The sequence below is a fragment of the Equus przewalskii genome, chromosome 14 (genome assembly GCF_037783145.1).
Source record: "Equus przewalskii isolate Varuska chromosome 14, EquPr2, whole genome shotgun sequence".
NCBI classification, from domain to species: domain Eukaryota; kingdom Metazoa; phylum Chordata; class Mammalia; order Perissodactyla; family Equidae; genus Equus; species Equus przewalskii.
In genome coordinates this window covers 36,284,176-36,310,857 of record NC_091844.1, presented here as the reverse complement: position 1 = coordinate 36,310,857, position 26,682 = coordinate 36,284,176, and the positions used below count along the sequence as shown (strand labels likewise).

At 46.9% G+C, this 26,682-nt stretch overlaps 1 protein-coding gene across 1 annotated transcript; it reads left to right on the top strand.

Annotated features, from left to right (window-relative positions):
* Window positions 1-26,048, top strand: SLC1A4 (solute carrier family 1 member 4). Its single transcript, XM_008535433.2, has 9 exons — window positions 1-145; window positions 662-1,234; window positions 11,530-11,572; window positions 13,838-13,900; window positions 14,682-14,848; window positions 18,904-19,137; window positions 20,387-20,581; window positions 20,882-21,016; window positions 23,226-26,048. The coding sequence occupies exons 2-9, from the start codon at window positions 708-710 to the stop codon at window positions 23,458-23,460; spliced, it is 1,599 nt and encodes a 532-aa protein (XP_008533655.2). The 5' UTR covers window positions 1-145; window positions 662-707; the 3' UTR covers window positions 23,461-26,048.
* The last annotated feature ends 634 nt before the right edge of the window (window positions 26,049-26,682 follow it).

The following is a 26,682-nucleotide window of genomic DNA, read 5'->3' as shown; positions in this document are numbered from 1 at the left end:
CTCCTGGGCCCTCTAACTCCGAGGGCCCAGACCCCGGCCGGCCCGAGCGGCCCCGGCAGGTGCCAACGAGCGCAGGCAGTCGCTCAGGCCGCGCCTCCTTGCGGTCGCCGGGAGCCGGCCCTCATCACCCGGGCCAGGAGGAGGGGTGGGTGCCGGCATTGGCGGGCTCTGCAGGCGCCCCAAAGGCCTGGGACAGCGTGCCGGCCCAGTCGACCCCCGTCCACGCACAGGCAGCTAGGGGCGGGGCGGGGGGGCGGGGCGGGGGCGAGGGGCGGGGCGGGGGTTGGGGAGGGGCGCGTGGCGGCTGCTTCCGGGCGCTGATTGGCTGCAGGGGCGGGGGCGGGGCGGGGCGGTGGGTGTGAAGGCGTCACGCTCAGGCCGCTCTCTACTCCCTCCTTCCTCGCCTTTGCGTCCCGGCTCGCCGCTCCCGCGTTGCATCATCTGCAGCGTGGGGCCGCCGTGGGACTGCTGGACGCGGCACGATCCGCTCAGGCCGGGGCTCCAGCCCGCTCTCCCGCGTCTCTCCTGGCTCTCTCCGCACCTGCTTCTGTGTCCAGGCCGGGAGTCCCCCACGGGCCGGCTCCCAGAACCCGCGGGGCACAGCTAGCGAGCCTCGCCAGCTCCGCCTGATCCATTCATTGAGAGCCCCGTCTTTCCTCAGAGCCCAAGTCCCCCGCCTCCTCCAGCTCGGAGCCGCGGCCAGCGCCATGGAGAAGAGCAGCGAGACCAACGGCTACCTAGACAGCGCTCAGGCGGGGCCTGCCGCGGGGCATGCCGCGGCCGGGGCCGCTGCGGGACGCGAGCGGCGCTGCGCCCGCTTCCTGCGGCGCCAGGCGCTGGTGCTGCTCACCGTGTCTGGGGTGGTGGCGGGCGCAGGCCTGGGCGCGGCGCTGCGCGGGCTCGAGTTAAGCCGCACGCAGGTCACCTACCTGGCCTTCCCTGGCGAGATGCTGCTCCGCATGCTGCGCATGATCATCCTGCCGCTGGTGGTCTGCAGCCTGGTGTCGGGCGCCGCCTCTCTTGACGCCAGCTCCCTCGGGCGCCTGGGCGGCATCGCCATCGCCTACTTCGGCCTCACCACGCTGGGCGCCTCAGCGCTCGCCGTCGCTTTGGCGTTCATCATCAAGCCTGGGTCTGGCGCGCAGACCCTTCAGTCCAGCGACCTGGGCCTGGAGGTGTCGGGGCCTCCTCCGGTCCCCAAAGAGACAGTGGACTCTTTCCTCGACTTGGCCAGGTAACGGTCCCCCACCTTGGCGTTTGCGCAGTGGGAGACACCGCTCTCTGATGCGCTCCAGTTCATACATACACACATACCCTCATATATTCCTAGGAGTTAATTCTTAATTGGCTGCTGGTGGCCTTTAACATTTTTTTAAATATAGAAATAACGTCTGGAGTCTGCATGCTGACCACACCTTTGCAAACATCAGCCAGGGCGCACCTGACAATCTCAAGGAGCAGGCCTGCATCTTTTAGCAAGAGCCAGTCTTACCGTTAGGTCGGAATGTGTGTTAGGGAAGATGCAGCCGGCTCACCTGTGCTTTATTCCTTATACTCTCTGGCCGCCTACACCGGTAAAAACGTTACTCCACGCCCCTGATAGGTTCGCCTCATTTTCTCCCCGCAGTGCCGGAAAGCTTCTGGGAGCATCGGTTAAATTTTGCCTGTTGGGTCGCCCTCGTCTGTAATCGATGGCCGCCTCTATTTCAGCCCTCTGACTGGGAGGAAGCTGGCAATTTTTTGAAGAGTTGTCAGTGGATGTGAGGATAACAAGACTGGGGTTAGCCGCGTGGGGCCCATTGCCCAAAAACATGCCTCTCTTCTACGCTTGGGGCAGGTTGCTGCTCACCCCATAGTCAGGACCACTTTAGAGGATTGTGAGTTTCAAGGGGCTTTATTTGTGGGAAGGTGTGAGTTCTGGAGGGGAGGGGAGAGAAGCATCTTCACTTAGCTTTGCCTATTTTTTGGCCTTCTTAGAAATTGCATTGCATCCCTTGAAATGCAGTGTAGTTTCTGTGGATCATTTAAAGCCTCTGTCCGGGCCTTTCTTGGTTTCTCCATTAGCCCGGAGTTCGTAGATGGGAAAACTGCAACCTGGAGGCATTCTCTGACCTGGCCAGGTTCAGCCGAGTGAGGGGCTCAGCTGGCTCTCCCTCTAGGTTTCCGATAATTCTGGGTTCGGGGCCTTGGAGGTAGATTTTGTCTTGAGTCACTGAGGCAAAGCTCCTCATTCCTGAGGCTGTTGAAAAACAGCAAATCCTGGGCAAAATGACTTGACTTCCTGCTATTTCCATTTCTCCCTCTGGAAAATGTGATGACTGTCTGCCACTTAAGAGAGAGAGTGTTCATCTAAAACTACATTGAAAAAAAATCTCTGATGAGGGGGACCGAAATGTTCTCACCAAGAAGGCAGGTGGAGGCGGCCTATTAGGACTTGGATGAGATCACAGAGTTTGTTTAGCATCTGGCAGCTAGATATTTAGAGTCTTTAGAGGTCCTTAAAGTTTGGGGACTCACTTTTAGGTGGGTGCTGAAAACAAAGTCTGCTGAGGTTGAGAGTGCCTTAGACTTATTACCTTCAGTGTGTCAGTCAGCTCTCCCCGGGAAGGAAGTTGATTATGGGGTTAAAGGATTCCTTTTTGCAGGGGTCAGTGGTCCAGAGAAGGGAGTGTGGATGCCCCGCTCTGACCTGCTGGTGGTGCCCCATAAGGAGGCTCAGTAGCATTCTTTTATCCCCAAGAGAGGGGCAATGGCCCAACAACAGGGGGTAGGGGCTGAGGGGAGGGGGTACCTTATTACCACCAGTCCCAGAAGAGACATCTTATTTCCTGATCATGGTTTTCTAGTTTTGGATCCAAGCCTCTTCAGTCCTGCTTCTGAAGTGAGTGGTGACCCAGCCTCGTGGCTTAGCAGTCAGTGTAGGTGCAGCCTTTTCAGTGACTTGGGCTGCAGATACAGGAAGGGACTAAGAGAACCTTTGTCGTGGCTTGTTGGGAATAGCTAGCATTTCATGCTTCCAATGGCCAACCTCATTTAATCCAGCAGCTCATGGATAAAGGTAGGGCAGGGGGTGTGATCCTATTTTATGACTGAGGAAACTGAGACATGGAGAGACTAGGCCATTTGCTCAAGGTCACAGAGTGGTTTATCAAAAGGGGGATTAGAAAGTTCAGGGCTCTCTTTCTCCCACTCCCCTCGTCCCCAAGTCAACATGCCATGGTAATGACACTGTGCTGCTGGGCTAGTCTGACGGTCTCAGAAATGTTTGCTCTAGGCCCAAGGAGGAACCAGGTGAGGGTATGATTGCATCAGCCAGATGCTCCTTCCTCTCAGCTCCTTCCTCTCAGCAGAGGAGCTGAGCCCCTTCCGTGAAGGAAAGCACGGGCGTGTGCAGCTGCAGGCTTTCGCGTGGAGCAGCTTGTGTGAGGAAACAGTCCTGAGGCTCGTGGAAATGCTTCTTAGGTCTGGAGAGTCTCTGGATAAAAATTTTAAAGTTGCTTCCTTCAAAGAAACCCCGTGGATGCCATTTTTATGACTCTGGGCATGTTCTTTCGCAAAGGCAGGGTGCAATGCTTTCTGCCTCTGGGCACTTGAATGAAATGAGATTCTGCCAGTAAATACCTCAGTTCTCCAGCAGGCTCTCACCTGGTCACTGCCCAGAACTTAAACACCTGCAAGGGGTGGGAGAAGTCTCTGGTGATTTAGTGTAGCTACCACCAAAGCTTTGCTAAAGTCCGTGATCTTTCCTGGTGGCAGAGTGCCCCAGAACTCCCGTGGGGTTTCTTTGCCATCATTTCTAATTTATTTTTTCAAGATGAAACTACAAGTCAGAAAGAAATGAAGCTAATAGATATTCATTATGCCTTTTAGAAAATTCAGAATGACATTGCCAAGTGATGTGATTTCCCAACACACGATGGATTAGAAATGACATAGTAGACTGGGGAGTGGGTATGAGGCACTGGCGCTAGGAGCAGGCCCTTTATTGCTGAGGAATGATGGCGGATGTCAACCGGCAGGTAGGAAAGTCACAGACAGTCTCCCCCTGGGCAGCCTGGACTCGCTGCCTGGGGACCTGGAACAGTACAGGACTCTCAGAGCTGGGTGTGCCCCTAGTGATTGAGCTGTGATTTTTCATCCAAAAGGAAATGGTTTGGGCACCAAAGAGACAGACACAGATTGTCAGGAACCCAATCCTTGTGGAACTTATGGGTCTGCAACAATTCTTACTGATTGTGGGTCCTAGGGCGTGTCCGGAGCTTTCTGTGCCTTGGCCTCCTCATCTTTATAATGGGGTCATGAGAACAGCTACCTCACAGGATGGTTTTGAGGGTTAAATGAGTGCTGTCTGTAAAGCTCTTAGAACAGGACTGGCCCAGTATATGCTTGCTCTTATTATAAATGGAACGATACCACAGAGTGATTGTGTTTTTCCAGTTCACATGAGCTAATGGGAATGACTCTCTTTTCATAATCTGAAATAAATGAGAGTAAATGGGAAGAAAAGGAATGTTTAGGGGAACCCAGGATGACTTGAAGCTAGTGTCTCTTTAGGTATATTGGGAACCACATGGAGCCTGGAGAAAAAGAAGTGAATGGTGACTAAGTTTTGGACTAATGGAATCAAACTATGGGAAGTTTGGAAAATGGAGAAAAGCTCAAACTAAACACAGAAGAGCCTCCCATTCTGAAATGGGGCAGAAATCCGCACATATCCTCGCTGCCATTCCGGTTTCTTTTTTTCCTGCCTTACATGTTCATGGTCTCCAAAGTTGACCTCAGTTTTCTTTAGCTGTAAATGTAAAGGATTGAGGCAACTGGCTTCTAACATTCCTCTGGATGCTGAAATTTGTAGTTTTCAATGGAAACCCAGAGGCTTATTTGCAAAGGAAGCAGGTAGGGTCAGCTCCTCAGCCAGGACTCTGGACACCAGCAGCCAGAAGAATGGCCTTGGGCCACTGTCTTTTGCAGAGGGTGGCAGGGTGCTACCATGTGCCTGGTAAACACAGTTGAGATTTTGCTTGTTGCCCAGTTTTTTAGGCTTTATTGTTTTTTCTTGTGCTCATTTTCTCAACAGTGGACAGTGCCTTTCCCTTCACTGAGGGAGACGCAGGGGCTTACTTTCCTCCCCAAGGACTGGCATGAATGTGATGCCTCTCAAGCTGCAAAGAACACATTTCTTTAATCCATGCCAGGAAACCTATTGGAGACGGAGATCTGATGTCAGCGCCTAGATTGCAGTCAGAGAGAATAGTGAATCATTTCTTCTAAATATTGGCCATGGCAGGTGGTTTGAGCTATGCCTAGGACTACTCTTCTGTAGGCAAGATGAAGACTCTTAGCAGATCTGACAAGGACCCAAATTAATGGAAGTTTCTCAGCCTAACTAGTCACTAAAGGGAAAAAATGTCAGCTTGCAATTAAAAAAAAGTCTTTAACACGATGCTATTTCTTCTACCACCCAGGAGAATACCTGAGTAGTTCAGAGACTGAAAAGAGCATAAACCCAGAGAGGCAGCATGGTAGTTACTAAGAGCAGACACTGAAGGTGACTACCTGGGTGTGAATCCAGCCCTACCACTTACAGCTGAATGGACAAGTCATTAAGCCTCTCTGTGCCTCAGTTTCCTTATCTGTAAAATGAGGTTAATAATAGTATCTGCTACTTACACTTGTTAAGAGGATTAAATGAATTTATATTTGAGTGTCTTGCTAATGTTCTGTGTCGCAGGCTCTCAGGGACAGCTGAGGGCTACTTGATACAGAGAATGAGTGCTCCTAAAAGGTCCCCTACCACGGGGGCCCAATATTAGCTTTTCCGGCAGGGATCTAAAACTGGATGTGGGCCTTAAAAAGAGGGCGGGTTACTCCCCAACCCCTACTGTCACCATAGCGTGAGCCCACCCCCTCTGCCCTTCCTCTGCTCCCAGCCTTGAAGGGAGTGCCGATATCCGAAAGGGCACATCCCTGTCAACTGCTCTACAACAATAAGCACTCGGGATAATAAATATTTATCAGGTGTGCCATATCCTGTTCTGAAGAGTCTTTGAAATTTTCATCAATTTGGTAAAGAATTTTTGAACTTAAATAAAAGGAAATACTTCTGGAACAAAAATATACATAAGCAAAAGTAAATTGTTTTACATTCTTCTCATATAGAACAGGAAAATGCGTACCACCCTTGACAACAGGATCAGAAGAAGCAGTACCAGATGTGTAAAGAAGGACCATTTTTGAAGTTTCCATTGTGTGAACTGCATGAGTCTGTACAGCCCCACTAACAGAACTTCTGCCTTCAGCAGCTCGGCCTCAGCTCCTACCAGCTTTTCTGTTTGTTTTAAGTAATGTGCCCAAAGATTCCTAGAGCACTGGAAAGCCTTGTCCATTCTCTCTCCGTGTGGGTCTCTGGATTTAGCAGTATGGTCCTGGCATTTGCAGATGTCTTTGACTTAGACTCACGATAAGAAATACATTTTAGATTATGGCATCCCCACATACACAACCTGAAATACAAGTTCCACAAAACAGCATTTTAAATGTGATACATGCTGATATTTTCTGTTCTGTCTAATGTTTGACATCTTTTATAAAGTGCTGGTTAGAGCCAATAACTTGATTTCATGGCCTACTAATGTTTGAGAAACTTTGGTCTAATGTATATCTGGTATTATGTAATTCAAGTAAATTTCTCAGGATCAAATAACAGAGCAAAGAAATATTTGAGGATTTGAATAAGATACAGAGCGCAGCGGTTAGAAGCACCCTAACACCCAGTGAAATTGGTGCTGTGCAGAGGTAACCATGAGAAGACCATTGGTCCTTCTGATTTCCAGACTCTGGATCTCAAAACTCCAGATTTGCACTGTCCAGTATAGTAGACACTAGCCACAAGTGGCTATTGAAATTTAACTAGTTTACATGTAAATAAAACTAAAAATTCAGATCCTCAGTAGGACTAGCCTATTTCAAGTGCTCAGTAGTCATGTGGCTACCATATTGGACAGCACAAATATAGAAAGTTCTATTGGACAGTGTTGGCCTAGATGGAGCATGAGTGGGAGATGTATCAACTCAACGTCTCTGGGCCTTGATGTTACCATGGGCAAAATGAGGGAGTTGAACTTGATCACTGCTAAAATCCCTTCCAGCCCAAGTTTTCCTCACTTTGAAAGCCCACAAAGTTACTGTGTGAATGTGAGGATTTGGGAAAAGTGCCCAAAGACAGAGCTCTGGGGAGCAAAACATGACGAGCAGCTGATCCTGCATGCAGGAGAGCTTAGGAGCAAGAAAAAGCCAGAGTTCATGGCGGTATCTGTGTTTAAAAGCCACAGGAGCGAGGGGTAGGAAGAGGGCAGAGAGAGCAGAGTCAGAGGACTGACCCTGCCCGACTATGAGACTTACCACAGAGCTACAGTAATCAAGACTGTAGTATTGACGAAAGAATAGGCAAATAGATCAATGGAACAGAATAGAGAGCCCGGAAGTAGACTCATGTAAATACAGTCAACTGATCTTTGACAAAGGAGCAAAAGCAACACAATGGAGCGAAGATAATCTTTTCAACAAATGGTGCTGGAACAGCTGGACGTCCACATGCAAAAAAATGAATCGAGACACAGACATTTCCTCCTTCACAAAAATTAACTCAAAATGGATCATAGACCTAAGTGTAAAGTGCAAAACTAAAACTCCCAGAACATAAGGCTGGAGAAAACCTAGGGGACCTTGGGTAGGGCAGTGCCTTCTTGATATGACACCAAAGGTACGATCGGATCGAGGAAGAGTGCAGAGAAATCTTTTGCTTTACTCCCACAGCCTCCGCTCCTTGGCCGTTGGTGCGCACAGGAGGGGACTGCTCCTGCTCCTAGGCTGTCTGTGGCAACCAGAGGGACCAAGGGAAAGGAGTAGGATTTTGTGGATGCACGAGCTTCAGCTCCCTGCCCCCAGACGATTCCTTCCCAGGAATAAATATCTGAGAGCTGAAGTAAAGTTCAGTCATCCCTTTGAATGTGGTTTTTTGGGAGGGGTTATGAAATCACTGCATCTTTTTTAACTTTTTAAGCAATTTTAAGGTATGATTTACGTACAATAAAATGCACCCATTTTAGGTGTACAGCTCAATGAGTTTTGACAAATAGATAACTCATTTAACCACCACCACAATCCAGACTCTGAACATTTCTGTCGTCCGTGACCCTTCTCGGCAGTCCCCGCTCTCCACCCCTGGCCCCAGGCAGTTTTGGAGAGAAAATTCTGCTTTCTATCACTATAGATTAGTTTTGCTTTTTCTAGCCTTTCACATCAATGGAATCATTCAGCGTGTACTTGTCTGGCTTCTTTTGCTCAGCACGATGTGGCTGAGATTATCCACATTGTGTTTATCAGTAGCTGGTTCCTTTTTATTGCCAGATAGGATTCCATGGTATGGATTTATCAGAATCTGTTTGTTCATTCATCTGTTGATGGCCATTTGAGTTTTGAGCTATTATGAAGAATGCTGTTATACATATAGGTCCTTTTTGCAAACATGTATTTTCATTTCTCGGGTAAATATCTAGGAATGGAATTGCGGGGTCATATGGTAAGTGTATGTTTAACTTTAAGAAACTGCCAGCATACATCGTGTTCTTCTTAGGAACTTGATTTTTTTGGCAGGCGTGGCTGTTTTGCCTCTAGTGTTGTCTGTAGCCCTCTGTTCATGTTGGGTTTTGTAGATTAGATACTGTAGACTGTCTGAAAACAGGTGGATGTGTCAGTGGCTGTTTGGTTTACAAGTTCTGGGTTAGGGTCAGGGTCCATTCTGGGTGAGAAGGTATTGGGTTATTGTTTATGCTAAAGAGACCAGGCAGGCCAGATAGAAGGGCTTAAACGAATAGTGTATGCTCTTTGGAAGAGACTGCATTTCAAGGCTGTGGGAAAGGCTGTGCTCGCACCCCTTGAGGAAATGGCTGATCCCTGAAGGATGCAGGGTATTTGCAGGAGAAATTGTTCCCTATGGGGAAGATGGAGGGCTTCTAACCCAGCTCTTTCCTTAACTTCCCTGCCGTCTTAGGGGGAGAACCCCGTGGCCAGCTCAGTCTGGGAACTACTGACAGTTGTGATGTGGTGGACAGGGAAACCTGTCTCCTGACCTGTTTCTGCTTCTAACTAGTATAGCAAATGGAAATGAGATACCAAACCTACGCCCCAAGATTGAAATGTGTAAGAAAGGTGCTTTATAGTGAAAATAATAGGCAAATGTAAGTTGCTATTCATTTATATGTTAAAGAATAGCCAATGCAAATTGCTAGTCTGTTTCTGCCTTTTTTTTATTTAAGTAAATATGTTTGTGATAGGAATGGAATTTCTGATCACCATTTTGCAGTGGTTAATTCAACTCACAATCACGTTTTGTCTGCTTAAATGCAGATGTGTACTTCCTGGTATTCTCTAAGTATGTTCTAAGCAATTCTGGTCATAGACAAGTAAGTTTGGGAAATGCTGTGTTGCAGTCTCTAGATGCTGGCTGTCTTGTGGAAGCACCCTAATTGTACTAATGAAGTCATTTCTGCATCTCATTAACCCTGTTGGCTGTTGTATTAGTTACCTATTGCTGTCTAACAAGTTACCAACAATTTAGCAGCTTAAAATCACACACATTAATTATCTCACTGTATCAGTGGAGTCAAGAATCCTGGCATGGGTCTTCTGCTTCAGTCTCTTACAAAGCTGCAATCAAGGTGTTGGCCATGGCTGAGGTCTCATCTAAAGGCTTAACTAGGGAAGGATTCACCTGAGGTCACATGGTTGTTGGCAGAATTCAGTTCCTTGAAGTTTAGACTGGGAGCTTCACTTCCTAGTTGGCTGTTGGCCACTGGCCACCCTCAGTTTCTTGCCACATGGGCCTTTCCAACATCAAACATGCAAGCTCAGCAGGAATAAAGAGCGTTTTCTGGCAAGATGGAAGCCACAGTTTTATGTAACCAAATCATGAAAGTGACATCCCATGACCCTTACTGTATTTTGTTGGTTAGAAGCAAGTCATAGGCCCCACCCACACTCAAGGGAGGGTATTACACAAAGGTGTGACTACTGGCAGTCCATCTTAGCCTCTGCTTGCCAAGCTGGGTTGCAGTCAGAACTGCCTACCTCTGAAACCAAATGCACTGCAAATAGTTGCCTAGAGATGCTAGTGCTAGGTGAACAACTCAACCACAAAGTAAGAATTCGCGGATAAGTTTGGCACAAATTGTAAAGGAGGGTCCAGAGTCTTTTACTCTCTAGATTTATTCTCATAGGAAGTGAGTAGAACAAAATGGACTGTCAGTGGGATTTTCTTATATATCAAGGCCGGCATCCTGCACAGAGCCTGACCCAAAGAAGGCCTTCAGTAAAAACTGTTTACATGAATAGATTTTAGCTTCAAAATAGAGCTTAACTTGATCAGCTCTATTATCCTGCTTTTGTAGCAAGTATTTTATAATATCCTTCATCTTGAAATGAAATCCAGGTATTTCAATTCAAATGTAGGTAGAATTTACCTACACACGTAATCTCAAAACATCTGTCTTAACTGTAATATCAAAGACAAGAGAAGAGTAATTTATAATAAAAAATAATGTGTTTCAATATGTAAAAGAAAGTGGTTAGGTGCTTAATTCTGAATTTAGAGTCACCATTAATGAGACAGCTATAAATGCAGCTATAAATTTATAGCTATAAAAAGCTATAAATAAAATATAAAATAAAAAGCTATAAATGCAGACAGATACTTGATGCTGGTGTTTGCAACTGAGGACCCAGATCCTGCAATTTGCCATTGGTGATGTGATTTTCCAGAAAGATGAACAATTCAGAAAATTTGGAAGATGCACATTTGGAAACACTCTGAACAAAACAAAAAATAATTATCCCACATTTTACACAGGAGTTGCACTCCCAGAAAATTCAGTGTGTGTTCAAGTTGTGCAAAAATTACCTTGTTTTGGAGCTAGTTTAGGCTCAGGTAATTATAAATAAGGCTTGCATCTACAGACATGTCATATAATACATTTGAAAGCATGAGGAACTTGAGACCTTTTATTGTACTGGACTAGGCTACACTCAGCAGAACAAGTGGCTGGGCCCTGGCGCTTCCCCCTACACACACTCCGCCAGTTTCAGGAATGCCCCCCACTTATTGCGACAAGAACACTCCCTTGCATTTCACTGTGGGCAGCACCACTCCCCCCTGAAAACCACTGCAGTGGGGCTTACCCTCTTGGGGAAAGGGAAGTGATGCAGTTATTCTGGTCTGGATGGACCCAGTTAAGCCTAAATATCCACGAGTACCATGAGGGAGAGGAAGATAAAAATTGGTGCATTCCAAGGATCTATTGTGGCCCAGTGGCCGAGGCATAGTTCGGGGCTTGGATCAAGCAGAAGACCCAGTAACTGCTGAAGTGGAGAGAGAGGGAACTCCGTGTTAGGCTGTCAGGATGGGCGTCTTAAAGTGGGCACTTCGAGCACTGAATTTTAATAGTACTGATGAAATGCTTTCTTTTCCAACAGAAACCTGTTTCCTTCAAATCTTGTGGTTGCAGCTTTTCGTACGGTAAGGCCTGATGCTTTGCTAAAAATGTGAAACTGACGGGGGAGGAGGATGTGTAAATGACTGCTGTAGAGTTAGGTAGGGTGGAAGAAGGAGCGACAGTATCATTAACAAAGCTTGGCAACATTGGCCTGAAGTTTTATAGATGGGCCCCTGGAGTGAAAACAAACAAAACAAAACAACACTAAACAAAAAAAATCCCCAAATTTTTCTAAAATATCCCACTGGTTCCAACATCTTTTCACATCACCTGAGAAATACCTTCAAGGGGCTGGCCCCGTGGCCGAGTGGTTAAGTTCGCGCGCTCCGCTGCAGGTGGCCCAGTGTTTCGTTGGTTCGAATCCTGGGCGCGGACATGGCACTGTTCGTCAGACCACGCTGAGGCAGCGTCCCACATGCCACAACTAGAAGAACCCACAACGAAGAATACACAACTATATACCGGGGGGCTTTGGGGAAAAAATTAAAAAAAAAAAAAAAAAAAAGAAATACCTTCAAATCACATTTCAGGAATCTGTTAAGTATTTTAGAACTTTTTAAAAAATACACATATTTTTTCTGATTATAAAGGTAATATATCCTCATTGTAAAAAAATGAAAAAGTGCAAAAAAGTGGAAGAAAATAAGAATCACCCATAATCACTACCTAGAGCTACCCATTAACATTTTGGTATACACCCTTCAGATATGTTTTTTCTATGCATGCACACACACGTTTTAAAAATAATTATACTACACATATTGTTAGTATGTACACACACTGCACACATTGTTTTGTCACCTGCTCTTTTCTTTTTTTTTTTAAAGATTTTATTTTTCCTTTTTCTCCCCAAAGTCCCCCGGTACATAGTTGTATATTTTTTTTGTGGGCCCTTCTGGTTGTGGCATGTGGGACGCCGCCCCAGCATGGCCTGATGAATGGTGCCATGTCCGCACCCAGAATCCGAACTGGTGAAACCCTGGTCTGCCGAAGCGGAGTGCGCAAACTTAACCACTCAGCCACGGGGCCGGCCCCAGCCTGCTCTTTTCTAAGACAATATATTGTGAACGTTTTCCCAGGCCGGTAAATGTCCTTCCACACGTGTCGTTGGCTATGTTCCACTGTGCGAGCAGACCGTCAGTTTACTCCCTCAGCCCCTTGGTGCTGGGCATTCAGGCTGTTTCTAGTTTGTCCCTCATTTTAGCAGTGCTGCAAGTCATGTCCCTGTGCCATGCTTTGCACAGAGAAGGAATATAAAGGTCTATATTAGATGGACTAATCTGATTGCCTTTTTCAAGTGAAGACTTGCCTGTTTCTCCTCACAGTCTTTTTAAAAAAAATCTGCATATCAGCCCAGCTGTGCCTTGTGTATATAATATGAGGTAGGAGAAAAGTAAAAGGTGTGTGGGGCTTTCAGTGCCTGTGACAGAAAGTGTAGGATGGGGTTTGTTTCCCCTGCCACCCCTGATTACAGGACATCTGAGCAGCTCAGCCATCTGAAAGCTTGGTAAATCGAAGCCGGGAGAGCCCAGAGCTCCTCCAAGGCAGGCAGAAAGCAGCCTCCAGGTCTGTGCCCCCTAAGGGGCTCCCACAGATAGTTCAGAAGCCAGATGTCCTTAAAAGAGGTCAGGAAGGGGGTTTTATAACAGATTCCACTCGATAGAGCATCCTGCCACAGGGAGTCACCTGTGTGCCTCGTGCAGGAGTATGTGAAGTCAACCGTCGGACCAAAGTTTGCAGAGACGGTTCACTTCTGCCAAGTGAATCTCCCAGAAGTCTCAGCCAGAAGACGCCGCCTTGCCTCACATCCTGTGCTTTGTAGAGCGGCGGCTCAGGCAGATTAGAAACAGATGGTGAAAAGCAGTCAGGCTCAAATAAGTTCTGGAACAAGGTGGAGCACAAATAAATGAATGAAAATAAAATGACACATTGAAAAGTGGACTTTGTCTTTATGGAATTAATACAGGCGTTCTCCAGATCGCATCAAACTATGAGCGTGTAATTGTGCAGACCTTCTCCTCCAAACCATTATCTGAGGGACGGAGGAAATGTTCCCTGTTTTCTTGGGTCCCTAAATAACCCAGAGGCCTCTTGGAGTGCATGCTGTCGTGGTCTTAAGTAGCTTTTCTGCAGTTCTCCTAGGCCTTGTCAGGCCAACCACGTGAGGAGTGCCCGGAACCCTTGGAATGGATGATGAGGAGTAGCCGGAGGCCTGCAGTGCTCTCCGTTCCTCTGGTTCGGTCTTCACCCGTGAACTGACAGTGGATTTTTCTTTCTCTTGCTCACAGTATGCAACCGATTATATAGAGGTGACCCACAACACGAGCTCTGGAAACGTAACCCGTGAAAAGGTAAAGCTCTTTGTAAGATCACTTGTGACAAACACTTAGAAAGCAGATAATGTTTCTTCACTGAAGGAGCATCCACAATGCATCTTTTTCTCAGCAGGGCTGGAAACTTTGGGGTTAGAATGAACTATTTGAGGCACACAGGTTAGGTTTGCTCCTTTGGCTGTTTACCAGCTTGGCCAAAGGCCAGTGTCTGGAGCGTTGGAATCTTTAGTGAATCCATTTCATTGAATTGGAACTAACATCCCCTTTCTTCAAAAAATATTTTATAACACCCATTCTGCTATCCTGAAATATAATTAACAGATGACTTTACCTACCTCTACACGTGGAACTTGTCTTATGGGCTTAACTCACTATAGCTGTCATTCATTCCACGTATTTTTTTGAGTATGTATTATTTGCCAGACACTGGGCTAGGTCCCAGGCTTCATGATAGAGGTGGAAGGGACCAGGGACTTCAAGGATTATTCATTCCAGCCACAGAGCTGTCATGGGAAGAAGGAGGTACTTTGTGCTTCCCCCGCCCCATATACAACTCCCCAGGGCTGAGGGGCTCTGAGTTCTACCAGCCTTTCTTTGGTTGAAGGAGAAGTTCCTCGGACTCCTTCTCCCTTTGAGTTTCCTACTCCTCAGTTTGTGAAATTGCTGAAGGTTAAAGAAAACATGAACCTTTTCTCATTCTGGCATAGCGTTTCAGTCAGCGTTTCGGACCAAGCAAATGCATGTTTAATTTTCACTCATCTGCTGAAACTTAGACCCACTGTCCCCGCTGATCCTACAGATCCCCGTTGGCACTGAGATTGAAGGGATGAACATTTTGGGATTGGTCCTTTTCGCTCTGGTATTAGGAGTGGCCCTAAAGAAACTCGGCTCTGAAGGAGAGGAGCTCATCCGTTTCTTCAATGCCCTCAACGAGGCAACAATGGTGCTGGTGTCATGGATCATGTGGTGAGTGTCGCCCCACTGCCTACTCTCCCTCTCATTTCTCCTGCCATCCAAAAAAGAACCCGACTCTGCTCTTCTAGATTAACTCTGTGGGGCCACCTGGCTCAGTGCTCTGCATGTGGTTGAGGCATCATGGGCCATCTTGGTACAGCAGGTGATGGAAGTGGAGATGATTTCTCCTCTTGTCCAGGACCTCAGAGAATCACTGACTTCCTCAGCACCCACAGTGACCCCTTAGGGTTCTATCATTGGTTGTTTGTTTATGAGTTCCCGCCATCATCTCATATTTTATGGGATGCCCATATCATCTTGTGGGGCAATGAGTTCCATGTTTGCTCTGTGCTGAATAAAATAAGGCTCATTTATCTTAAACCTTCAAGCTTCAAAGGGGCCGCTTACTGTAGTATTTCACAGCATGGAAGACTAATCCATCTTCACCTCATGCATATATTAACCAGAATGGTCTTTTTTTACAAAAATGTTTCATTACGTAATATCAATGAATGGGGTTATTGTTTAATAAAACCCATTAGATTGGTTTCTGGCTAAAAAGTAAAAATTTGACCATATCCCTCAAAGTAACTTCTCAGAAATCATACCAATTCCAGTTCCAATGCCTCATAAGCTTCATCCTGCTGTTTTACTGAAGCCAAACTTCTGTGGGTTTTAGCTTCTGCCCATTCGTTGTTGAGAAACTATCCTTTCATGCACAAAGCATTTTCCTTATTGTCAAGCCTTAAATATCCCACAACTTCTCTCTCTCAGATGGCGCTGGGGACTGATTTTAGGAGAGAAGCCTGGAATTTGGTGGGAAAGTTTAGAATTGAGTGGGAAGCACATCCTGAGCCCCCACTGGTGGTGTTTATCTTGCTCAACCCCAAATTCCAGAATCTGACACTCTACCCTTGCAAACATTGTGCTTCTTATGACTGTTGTTCTCGGGAGAAAAATATTTTCAGAAAGGGAAAAGTGTTTTCCTCACATGTCAAGTTCTTTTCCTGGCTTATTTTTTTAGTCTGAAATCCTCCCAAAGTTTGGATTAAAAGAAACCCTTTGCGAGAGAGTGATGTTCCTATGTTAAGACGTTCGTTTTCAGTCTGGAAACCAATCTGCAGTCCTTCCTTCAATGGGATGTACTAGTTACATAAGCAGGTATTCGGTAAGGCAGGCCCTGCTGAGGCTCCAACTGCAGCGGGAGATCTGTGGCCTGGAAAGTGTGTCTGAGGTTTAAAATGCCTTAAATGGAGAAAGGATCTCAACCAGGTGTGGGTGGGGTCTTCAGTAGTAGCTCTTTCTGCTTTCGTTCCTCCTCTGATGACCTCCTCTGATGTCAAAGCCCCTGCCCACCCTGCACTATTTGCAGAAATAACTTCTCGATGGATTAAGCACACGGTCAGCAAAGTGCAGGCCACATGGTCTCTATCGCGACTACAGCTCTGCCACCGTAGGGCAAAAGCAACCAGAGACCCTTTGTACTCGAACAAGCGTGCCTCTGTTCCGTGCATTAAACTATCCAGAGGGGAAGGAAGGACGAAAGAAGAGAGTCCTCTAAAAGTAGTAGAAGAAAATCTAGGAGTAAGGAGTCTTCCTAAACAAAATATGAGAAGTAAAAGCCATAAAAAGCTGCTGAATTTGACTACATCAAAATAGAAAATGTTTGCATGTAAAAGCTACCTTGAACAAAATTAAAGACAAGACACTTGTTGAAAAAAATTGATATCTGTTTACAGATAGTACGTGTGTATATACACACACACACGACCTGGAAGCATTCCTATCCAAGGGACAGGTACCAGTTCACAATCTGTTTATCTGTCTGCAGTGAGATTTATAGGGAAGTTGAGAATAGTGTTTAGAAACTTTTATAGCAATTTCATATTGCTGCAACATTCAAGCACATGATCATTTTTCTAATATTTTATTTTTATTGTCTTTCATAAGAATATTGGTCCATGACTGGCTGCATAGAAATAAACTGGTCTCTCACCAAAGAGAGTTTGAGAAGCACTAATATAAAGCGTTCTGATTATTGAAAAAGAAAAAAGACTGAATAAACAATTAGAAAATGGGCAAAGTATGTGAGCAGGCATTTCATAGAAGAGGAAATCTGAATGACAGGTAAAGATTTTAAGGGCTGCCCAACTTGTTAGAAATCAGGGAAATGAAAAGTTTGGTTTTATCAGGCATCGATAAGGTGAGGACAGGCTTTCTCACCAGCAACACTGTTGACGTTTTGGGCTGGATCATTCTCTGTTGAGCGGTCTTGTGTACCGTAGGATGTTTATTAGCATAATCCCTGCCTCCACCCCTAGATGCCAGCAGCACCCCCTCCCCAAAATTGTGACAACCAAATGTGTCTGCAGACATTGCCAAATGTCCCTGGGGGCAAAAGCATCCATGGATGAGAACCAGTGGTGCAGGAAAGGATTATTCTCCTAGACAGCTGGCGGGAATGTGAATTGGAACAGCCACTTTGGAGAACAGCTTGTCAGTATCTACTGAAATTTGAAATATGCACACCCCATAACTCAGCAGTTCCACTTCTCGGTGTCTCCACCTCAAGAACATAGGCATGTGGGCACAAAGAGACCTGTTTGCAGTGTTGTTTGCAATGATGAAAACCTGGGGACAATGTAAATGTCCATCGGCAGGGCAATGGCAAAATAATCCATAGTATTTCAGTTCTGAGGCTAATATTTAAAAAGAATGAGGTAAAGGCGGAAACATCCCAAATGTCCATTGACAGGTGAATGGATAAACAAAAAGTGGTATAAACATACAATGGAATATTATTCAACCTTAAGGAGTGAAATTCTGACACACGCTACAACATGGATGAACCTTAAAGACATTATGCTAAGTGAAATAAACCAGCCACAAAAGGACAAGTATTGTATGATTCCACTTATAGGAGGTGCCTAGAGTAGGCAAATTCATGGAGACAGAAAGTAGAATAGAGGTTACCAGGACAGGAGGAGCGGGGAACAGGGTTTACTGTTTAATGGGTGGGGGGGATGAAAAGTTCTGGAGATGGATAGTGGGGATGGCTGCACAATAATGTGAATGTACTCAATGCCACTAAACTGTACACTTAAAAATAGTGAAAATGGTAAATTTTATGTTATGCATATTTTACCACAGTTAAAACAAATGAGGTTTCTGTGTATTTGAAAGAAGAATGTATTCATGCATTGCTGTGGGATTTAAAATTAATAATACTGCTTCGAATATCTCTGGAAAGAAAACTCAATAAACCAGTGACATTGGCTATCTCCAGGGGAGAAACTGGGTGCTTGGGGGCAAAGCGGTGGCGGGAGACTTCACACTCTTCACCCTTTTGTACCCTTTGAAATTTGAACTATGTGACATTATCATTTATATAATTAAAATTTACAAATGAAGTCAACGGTTGCAAAATTCTTCCTCAATTTATATGAAATTCAAAACAACAGACTTTTGTTCTTGTACCTCCCATGGTTCATTCCTTCCCTTCCTGCCATTAAAAAAACCCTCACGCTCCAGGAGTGTTCCCGGAGGGTCATTGTTAATGACTTTTTCCCACGGAATCGTGTTTTCCAAACTACAAAGAACTTAAAACTTCACAGCAGTCCCAGCTTTGGTTCAATTTTATATCACAGCGATTCTGCGAAATAGGTGTTAGTCTCTTGTGTTTCTAAATTCTCGGAACAGACCTGAGCAAAGCGGAAGGTCAGGCTCACAGTCTCAGGCTTTGATCCTTAAGAGCTCCTTGCCTTTCCACTTGGGAGGAGCCTATGGGGTTGGTAGCATCCATGTGTTAAGAACATAATATATCCGAGGGGCAAGAAGTCTGGGTTCCGGTCCTGACTCCGTTAGCCAGGGTGATTCATCATGTTAATTTTACTCAGTTTCATGGCCTGTCAAATGGGCCCATCCTTTTCTATTCCTCAGGGTCATCCTAGGGAGAGATGAAGACCGCCTAGTTGAAAGTCCCTGTGTTCTGTATCTGGAAGGGCCTGCATCTCCCAGCCCCATCGTCGCACCTCTCTTACTGACAAATGCCCTTGCTCGTGCTCTAGGTATGTACCTGTGGGCATCATGTTCCTCGTTGGAAGCAAGATAGTGGAAATGAAGGACATCGTCGTGCTGGTGACCAGCCTTGGGAAATACATCTTCACATCTATATTGGGCCATTTCATTCATGGAGGAATTGTTCTACCACTTATTTATTTTGTTTTTACACGAAAAAACCCCTTCAGGTTCCTCCTGGGTCTCCTTGCACCGTTTGCAACAGCATTTGCCACTTGCTCCAGGTGAGTGGGTTCTGGGTGCCCTTGGCTGCTCTGAGCCATATTAAGGTGGAAACAGGTAAGGCCAGAGGTGGATGCACAGCTAGCATCTTGACGTGTTTTAATCCCTTGAAAACTCTCTAAGCTGGTCTCAACTGATTTTTTTGTATTACCAGCCCCAATGCTCTTATGGAGGTGGGTTTCTGGGATTGTCAGAATGAGGGATTGCCTCATTCCCTTCTCCCTCCTTCTCCCTGAAAGTCAATCAAATTGTTATTTCACCCAGATATGGGCCCTCACTCTAATGAGTAAGACCTTTGCCTGAGTAAAAGAAGGCAACCATTTAACTCAAAATGCATCGCAGAGAAGTTTCTAGAATGACACCTGCCCAATTCTCCCTATGGATGCATGAATTAGAAAATAAGACCAAGACACCATCATCACCATCATGAGGGATGTGTGCTCAGCTCTCTAGGAGTCCACAGTATTGTGGGATTATCTAATTTAGCACAAAAGATACACCTTGTCATTATTGGAAATCCCTTCGAAAAAAGGTTGGGCTTTCCCAATATGTTAAAGAAAACTTTCAAAGGATGGCAGCACATTGTTTCATTCACACATTTAGTTTTTGCCTCTCTACTGCATGTTTCCTCCCATCCTGAATGGCTGTTTGTATGATGGAGTAGTGGTGGTGAAAAGAATTAGGGAGGTAAGTTTCTCTGGCTTGGGCAGATATGAACCTACTTCTGAGCTGCGCCAGCCATCCTCCTCAGAGCCTGCAGAGGCAGCTGAAGAGAGCAGGTCTTCTCCACGGAACATCGACACGGTTACTCTTTCCAAACTCTCAGAGCCATTTCTGCTTCTTGGCCTCAAAGGAAAAAAAGAGAATCATAGTTTGCCTTTTACTTTTTTGGGGAAAAAAAAACCATTCAAGAGAGGAGATGCACATAAAAAGTAAATAGTTATTTGTTCTCTTGAGAACATTTTACACCACAAGGCAATGTGTGGTTCCGGAGAAATTTGGAACAGGTGTATCCAGGTAAATAACACAACAGGTAAATCTAGGCAATCAGATTCTGAATACTTTGGGAGTTGACAGAACCCCTTGTTGTAACAGAAACTTGGAAACATTTTGGATTTTTCCCTTATTTCAAGGAGAGAAAGCCAAAAACTAGGATGGTGCTAATTGCTGTGTTCCTGGGTCGGAGCTGAGTACTATGTTAGCCTGGCTGGGAGGGCCTGTTCTCATGGTGGGCTGTTTTTCCATTTCTAGCTCAGCAACCCTTCCTTCTATGATGAAGTGCATTGAAGAAAACAATGGCGTAGACAAGAGGATCAGCAGGTTCATTCTTCCCATCGGGGCCACCGTGAACATGGATGGAGCAGCCATCTTCCAGTGTGTGGCCGCGGTGTTCATTGCCCAGCTCAACAACATAGAGCTGAAAGCAGGACAGATTTTCACGATTCTGTAGGTTCATTATTCTTTCCTTCACCTGTAGGTTTGGGTCAAAACTTGAGGTTTTTCTCGTGATTTCCTTTGAAAAACCTCATGAACACCAATCTCGCCATAACTCCGGTGTCTCATTTGTAAAGTGAGGACAGCATGAATTCATTGCTTGAAGAGAGTGAATCATTTCTCTAGGGCTCAGCTAGCAGAATCTAGGGTTGTGTGGTTTTCAGTTTCATGCAGTGGTTGCCATGTTCTGCATTTCTCTGTGCCCACTGCGTGCTCTGTGTTAATTGCTCACCCTGCTTTGCCATCCCCTAGAGTGACGGCCACAGCATCTAGTGTTGGAGCAGCAGGCGTGCCAGCTGGAGGAGTTCTCACTATCGCCATTATCCTGGAGGCCATTGGGCTGCCCACTCATGACCTCTCTCTGATCCTGGCTGTGGACTGGATTGTGTAAGTAGCAAGTCCTAAGGGCACCGAATAAAAGAAAGTCTGTATTGAGTTCCCTAGGAGCTTGGCACTCTGCTGGGCCTGGGGCATGCAGAGAAACTTAAAACATGCTCCCTCCCTGGTGAGGGAGCCCACACGCAAGACATTTTCCATTTACTAGTTGTGCGATAGGAGCTGTTCTGGGCTTTGGTCTGCTCCTCTGTGAAATGGGAAGAATAATTGAACCTACACCAGAGTTGTGGTGGAGGTTAAATGAGTTAGCACATGCACAGCACATAGAAGAGTTCTGGGCATGTGGTAAAACATTCAGTAAATATTAGTGAAGAAAGACACTCCTGGCCAGGCTAGTCAGAGCCATGCACGGGTTGACCTAAATACTGGAGCCTGGCACTGGGCTCATAGCTCTGCCCACTGTGATTGGAAAAGGTGGTTTCCAACCTTTTTTTCTTTTTCTTGGTAAGGAAGATTGGTCCTGAGCTAACATCTGTGCCAATCTTCCTCCATTTTGTACTTGGGACACGACCGTAGTATAGCGTGATGAGCAGTGTGTAGGGCCACGCCTGGGATCCGACCCCGTGAGCCCTGGGCTGCTGAAGTGGAGCCCACGGGCTTAACCACTGCACTAACCAGGCTGGCCCCAACCTTTTTTTTAAGCCCTAGAAACTTGAAGGGGTTTCTCAGAATCTTTATGGCAACTCAGAGCAATGAAGGTGAAATGTCCAGCATTGTCGAGACAACTCATCAGAGGGAACTCAGTCCCGGAGCTGGTGAGTTAGACAGGACCAGAGGCCCTGTCTCCTTCCTCCGCCAGCAGCCTCCTCCGCATGGGGAAGGCAGGCCTCTGAGAGGTGCTGAGGCAGGAATAGGGCAATAGGGCACCAGCGGGCTGCCCGGTGGAGATGTGAGGTCACACGAGCCCTCGCCACCCTGTGGCCTGTGATGCCGCAGCCCTCAGCTTCTCCGTGCCCTCAGGCAACTGCACATTTTCCCCTCTCTTCAAAATGGGCACAATACTTCCTCTGAGCCCCGGGGACGGAGGGTGGCTATTGGGCTAATCTATGGGAAGACAAGCTTCTGGAAAGGACAGTGCTATTTGTTGTGAGACGGTGTTTGCCAACAGCCGTGGATTCACATGAAGATTAATATTCAGTAGAGATGCAGTGTCACAGTGAGAAAAAGAGGGGAAGCTCCCACAGTGTGAGAGTGAGTGGGGCACAAGCTGGACGCAAAACTGTATCTGTTATTATCCCAGTCATCTGCGACTTTTATATGACGGGCCTATCCCACATAGGATACACACATAGAAAGTAACTGCAGGGAAACAGGTCAAAAAATGGGTACTGACCGCTCAGAGCGGTGGAGTATTGGGGGGGCACTTTTGTTTTCTTCTTCATATTTCCCTTTTTTCTAAGTTTTCTACAGTGAAGGTCTGTTACTTTCATAAGAATAAACGTATTTAAAGAAAATCAATTTAGAGTAAAATGAGGCCTTATGCCCTCAGTAGCATGCTCTCCAGGAATCAGCAGGGCCCCCTCAGGGTCACAGCTTCTCCAGTGGCTGTTCAGCCTGCTGTGACTGGGCCGCCCCCATGGTTGCTGCAGGCAGCATCAGCTGTAATGCCTGCCTTTTTCCTTTTTAAAAAAAAATTATTTTATTAAAATCATATTGGCTTATAACATCTTGTAAATTTCAGGTATACATTATTATATATCAGTTTCTGTATAGACTGCATTGTGCTCACCACTAACAGTCCAGTTTTTATCCATCACCATACGTATCTGCCCCTTTACCCCTTTCTCCCTCCCCTGGCCCCCTTCTCTGGTAACCACCAATCTATTCTCCTTATCCCTGTGTTTGTTTATCTTCCACATATGAGTGAAATCATATGGTGTTTGTCTTTCTCTGTCTGGCTTATTTCACTTAGCATAATACCCTCAAGGTCCATCCATGTTGTCACAAATGGTACGATTTTGTCCTTTTTTATGGCTGAGTAGTATTCCATTGTGTATATATGCCACATCTTCTTTATCCATTCATCTCTTGATGGGCACTTAGGTTGCTTCCATGTCTTGGCTATTGTGAATAACGCTGCGATGAACATAGGGGCACATAAATCCTTTGAATTGTTGATTTTACGTTCTTTGGATAAATACCCAGTAGTGGGATAGGTGGATCATATGGTATTTCTACTTGCCTTTTTCTTTTCTCCCAGGGACCGCACCACCACCGTGGTGAATGTGGAAGGGGACGCCCTGGGTGCGGGCATTCTCCACCACCTGAATCAGAAAGCCATGAAGAAAGGGGCGCAGGAACTGAGTGAGGTGAAAGTGGAAGCCATCCCCAACTGCAAGTCGGAGGAGGAGACGTCGCCTCTGGTGACCCACCAGAAGCCCGCTGCCCCTGCAGCCAGCGCCCCAGAACTGGAATCAAAGGAGTCGGTTCTGTGATGGGGCCGGGCGTCGGGCTGGCCTGCCCGCAGTGGTGCCCCGCCCTGTTAGTGCAGCCGCGGGACACTGGCACGCCCTCTCTGACTTTTAGCCTCCCAGCAATGCTTTGGCCCCGTCACCAGTTTGAGGATTACTTCTCACACAGGCACTGGGCTTCCCAGCGGGAACTGGTTGCCGAGGACCAGGACACTGATGTTTGGCCTGATCCATGTCCAGGTGCCACCGTGTGTGCACCCGGGCTCTGTTTGGAAACATGCCCTCGGGCTACCAGGCTCTGGAAATAACAGTCTCACCGGGACCTGGTGGTTAAAGTTTGGGAAGATGCTGGTGTACGCCTCGTCGCACCCAGTCAGCTCTGCGCTGGGTGCTTCCCCGGCAGACCTAGGGGTTTGCAGTCATCTGTCACATTGCCTTGTGAGCCGAAGTAGTTGGAAAAGTTCCCAAATTCTTAGCCTTGGCTGGACTTCGCTGAGCTGGGACTGAGGTGTTCAGTGTGTGCTGGGTGTGGCTGGCTTCTGGGTCACCGATGGCCGGTGGTGGGCTGGATGTATGTGCTGCGCGTTGTCAGGTTAGAAATATTCCAGGTGGTGTTAGCACTGCTAGGGTCTCTGGTCAGTGTCATTGAGTAAATAATGTAAATTCGGAGGTAAAAGACAGGAGGGGGGAACGCAGCCTGCAGAGGGAAAGGAAGCACCCTAATCAAGACAGGATGACAGGATGCACACACACCATTGTCCCCACTCTCCTCCCAGCCCTGGGGAAGTTTTCTGCTTCCGTGACCCGGGCCTCTGACAGCACTGTGGCTTTATCCCCAGCCACTCTGATTTGGCAACAGGCCAGAGAGAGGCCTTCTCCTCTTGGGGGGTGTGATGTGGTCGGCGTGTTCAGGACCCTTGTTGGTTTATCAATCTATTATTTTAGTTCAACTAGACCCTGCCTACAAAGCTGTGTTGCAGCAAAAAATTTAAAAAATAAAACACAAACCCACCCACTCATTGGAATGGGGTGCCCCCATCCCCAGATCCCCTGGCTTGGGCTGATTTCCGTGGACTTGGTTTGAATCTAGGTGAGGGGGTGTTGTAGAGAAGACCAGCATTGCCAGGGACAGGGAAGACCGAAAAGGCACAAGACAGCTGTTCCGCGGTGTGACCTGCAGCGAGTCCTGGGGCCTCACTTTACCCCGTGTGTAAAATGGGTTGGTGTCACCTGCCTCTTACCTACCTCAGAGGGATTTGGTGAGGCGAACTGAGTGGGTCCATGAGAACGACCGTCTCCCTTCTTGGATAGCGAGTGCTGACACCCCTCTGCTCTTCTGATTCGGTACCAGTGGTACCTTTCTCCTGGAGGCCTCGTTCTCCTGGGCAGAACAGCTTTGATGAGCAGGGCCTCCTCCGTGTGCATTAGCAGTGTTATCACGCCACTCGTTCTCCCCGTAGTTCTGTGACAGCATCAGCGCTGCCTCTCCCGGATGTCCTTCAAGTGTCCGTGAGTTCACTACCCCGCCTTCCACGCTTCCCGGTACCTGACTTCCGTGACTCCCAGACCTAGGTAGTGTGTCTGTCACCCCACAACAGGCCATTAAAGCTCCCACACTTTCAGCCTCGTTCATTCCCTTGTTTTCCCTGTTGCTGTGGTGTTGCTGTCACCCGGGCCCTATAGGAAGGGAACACACCACTGCGATGTGTGTCCCCTTGTGCTGAGGATGGGCGGACAGGACAGAGACAGTTGAGCGCCCTCATATTAAAATGAGGGGCGTGTGCCTGAGCAGAAGGGGTGGGGAAGAGCCAAGGGCACAGAGCTGGCCCGGCCAGGTGGGAAGGCCCAACTCCCTCCAACTCAAAACCAGCTGAGCCACTCCCACCTCCTGTGAAGCCAGGAATGACGAGGGACTGAGTCGAGAGGTGCCTCCCTGGAAACTCACCCTCCGGCCACAGCTTGTTGCTGATAACCTTTCTGTTTTCAAAGGGGAAACAATCACCTTATTTGATTCCAAACTGCGAATGAACATTCACTGTTTTTCAGGTTTCAGTGCATCTCATCTGTCCTTCTTCCACATATATATGGCTCTATATGTACACGTATACGCATACATATTTATGTGTGTATGTATGTTGTTTGGCTCCAATCCAAGCAAGTTTGAATGTGGCCAGAGGTGAACTAACTGGAAGTTGTGTGGCTTGGGCATCCTGGAGTTCCTGTTTCTAAAGATGAATTTCACAAAATGTGGAAATTAGAGCTGGACAATGAGACCCAGTGACTGCACAGCCTCTTTCTTGGACCTGGAAATGCAGTGAGGAGAGTGCATGGCCTGGAGCAGGGCCCTTCCGTATACAATCCCAATGATGAGCACACCCCTTCCCCTGGGAGGAAGAAGGTGCTGCTTTTCTCATTTTTCAGTCCACGAGAGGAATCAGACCCGGCTGGCGAAAATCCCGCTTTCTCATTGTCTGAAGATGTCTCCCCGCTGTTCTCTTCTAACCTGTTGTCATAGATACTGTTCGAGTACTGTTCGTCTCTGACTGTTTTGTACGCGTGACATTTGCCTTAAAACATAGCAGTCCTCAAAAATGAATCCAGTGTTTCTACTAGGGTCTGTGTGTTCCTTTATTCCTTTCTTGTGTTTTGAAGTGGCATTTACTGATGGAGCTCTTCTGGGGGATGGCCTGCGGGTAACTGAGTTAATTTTTTTCCTGCTGCTTTTAGCCAGCTGGCCCCCCTGAGGCAGTGTAGGGCTGTTCAGGTGGGCAGAGCTGGGGCAGAGCTGGCAGTGGTGTGGGTCGCATCCAGCCACTTCTGGGCTCCTATTCAACCCTGGCAGGGCTCTTGCAAAAAGTGAGTGGTTTTGCCACATACCTCATAAAGTTAAGTCTTGTTAGAACAACTAGGTGAACGGGCCCTAATTGAGCATCTCCTGTAAGCCAAGAGCCGGGCTGGAAGAATGCCCCAGTCGTAGGATTACTGAGGAATTCCGTGCATAAGGCAGTTGCCCATGCCTCTGCCATTGGCACCACCGCACCCAGCCCATTCTTTCGTATAATCTCAGTTTCAGTGACACCACGTTCCAGCACAATTAGGGAATTTAGAAGCCTCTTATAATAGGATTATCCTACAAGTTCACACTGGAAGCCTGAGTTTCCAGACCCCGGAGCCTCTGAAGAAACAGGTCCCTATTCTGACTTGGACATTTCTGGCTCTTCATGTCATACAGAAGTCGGTTTTAAT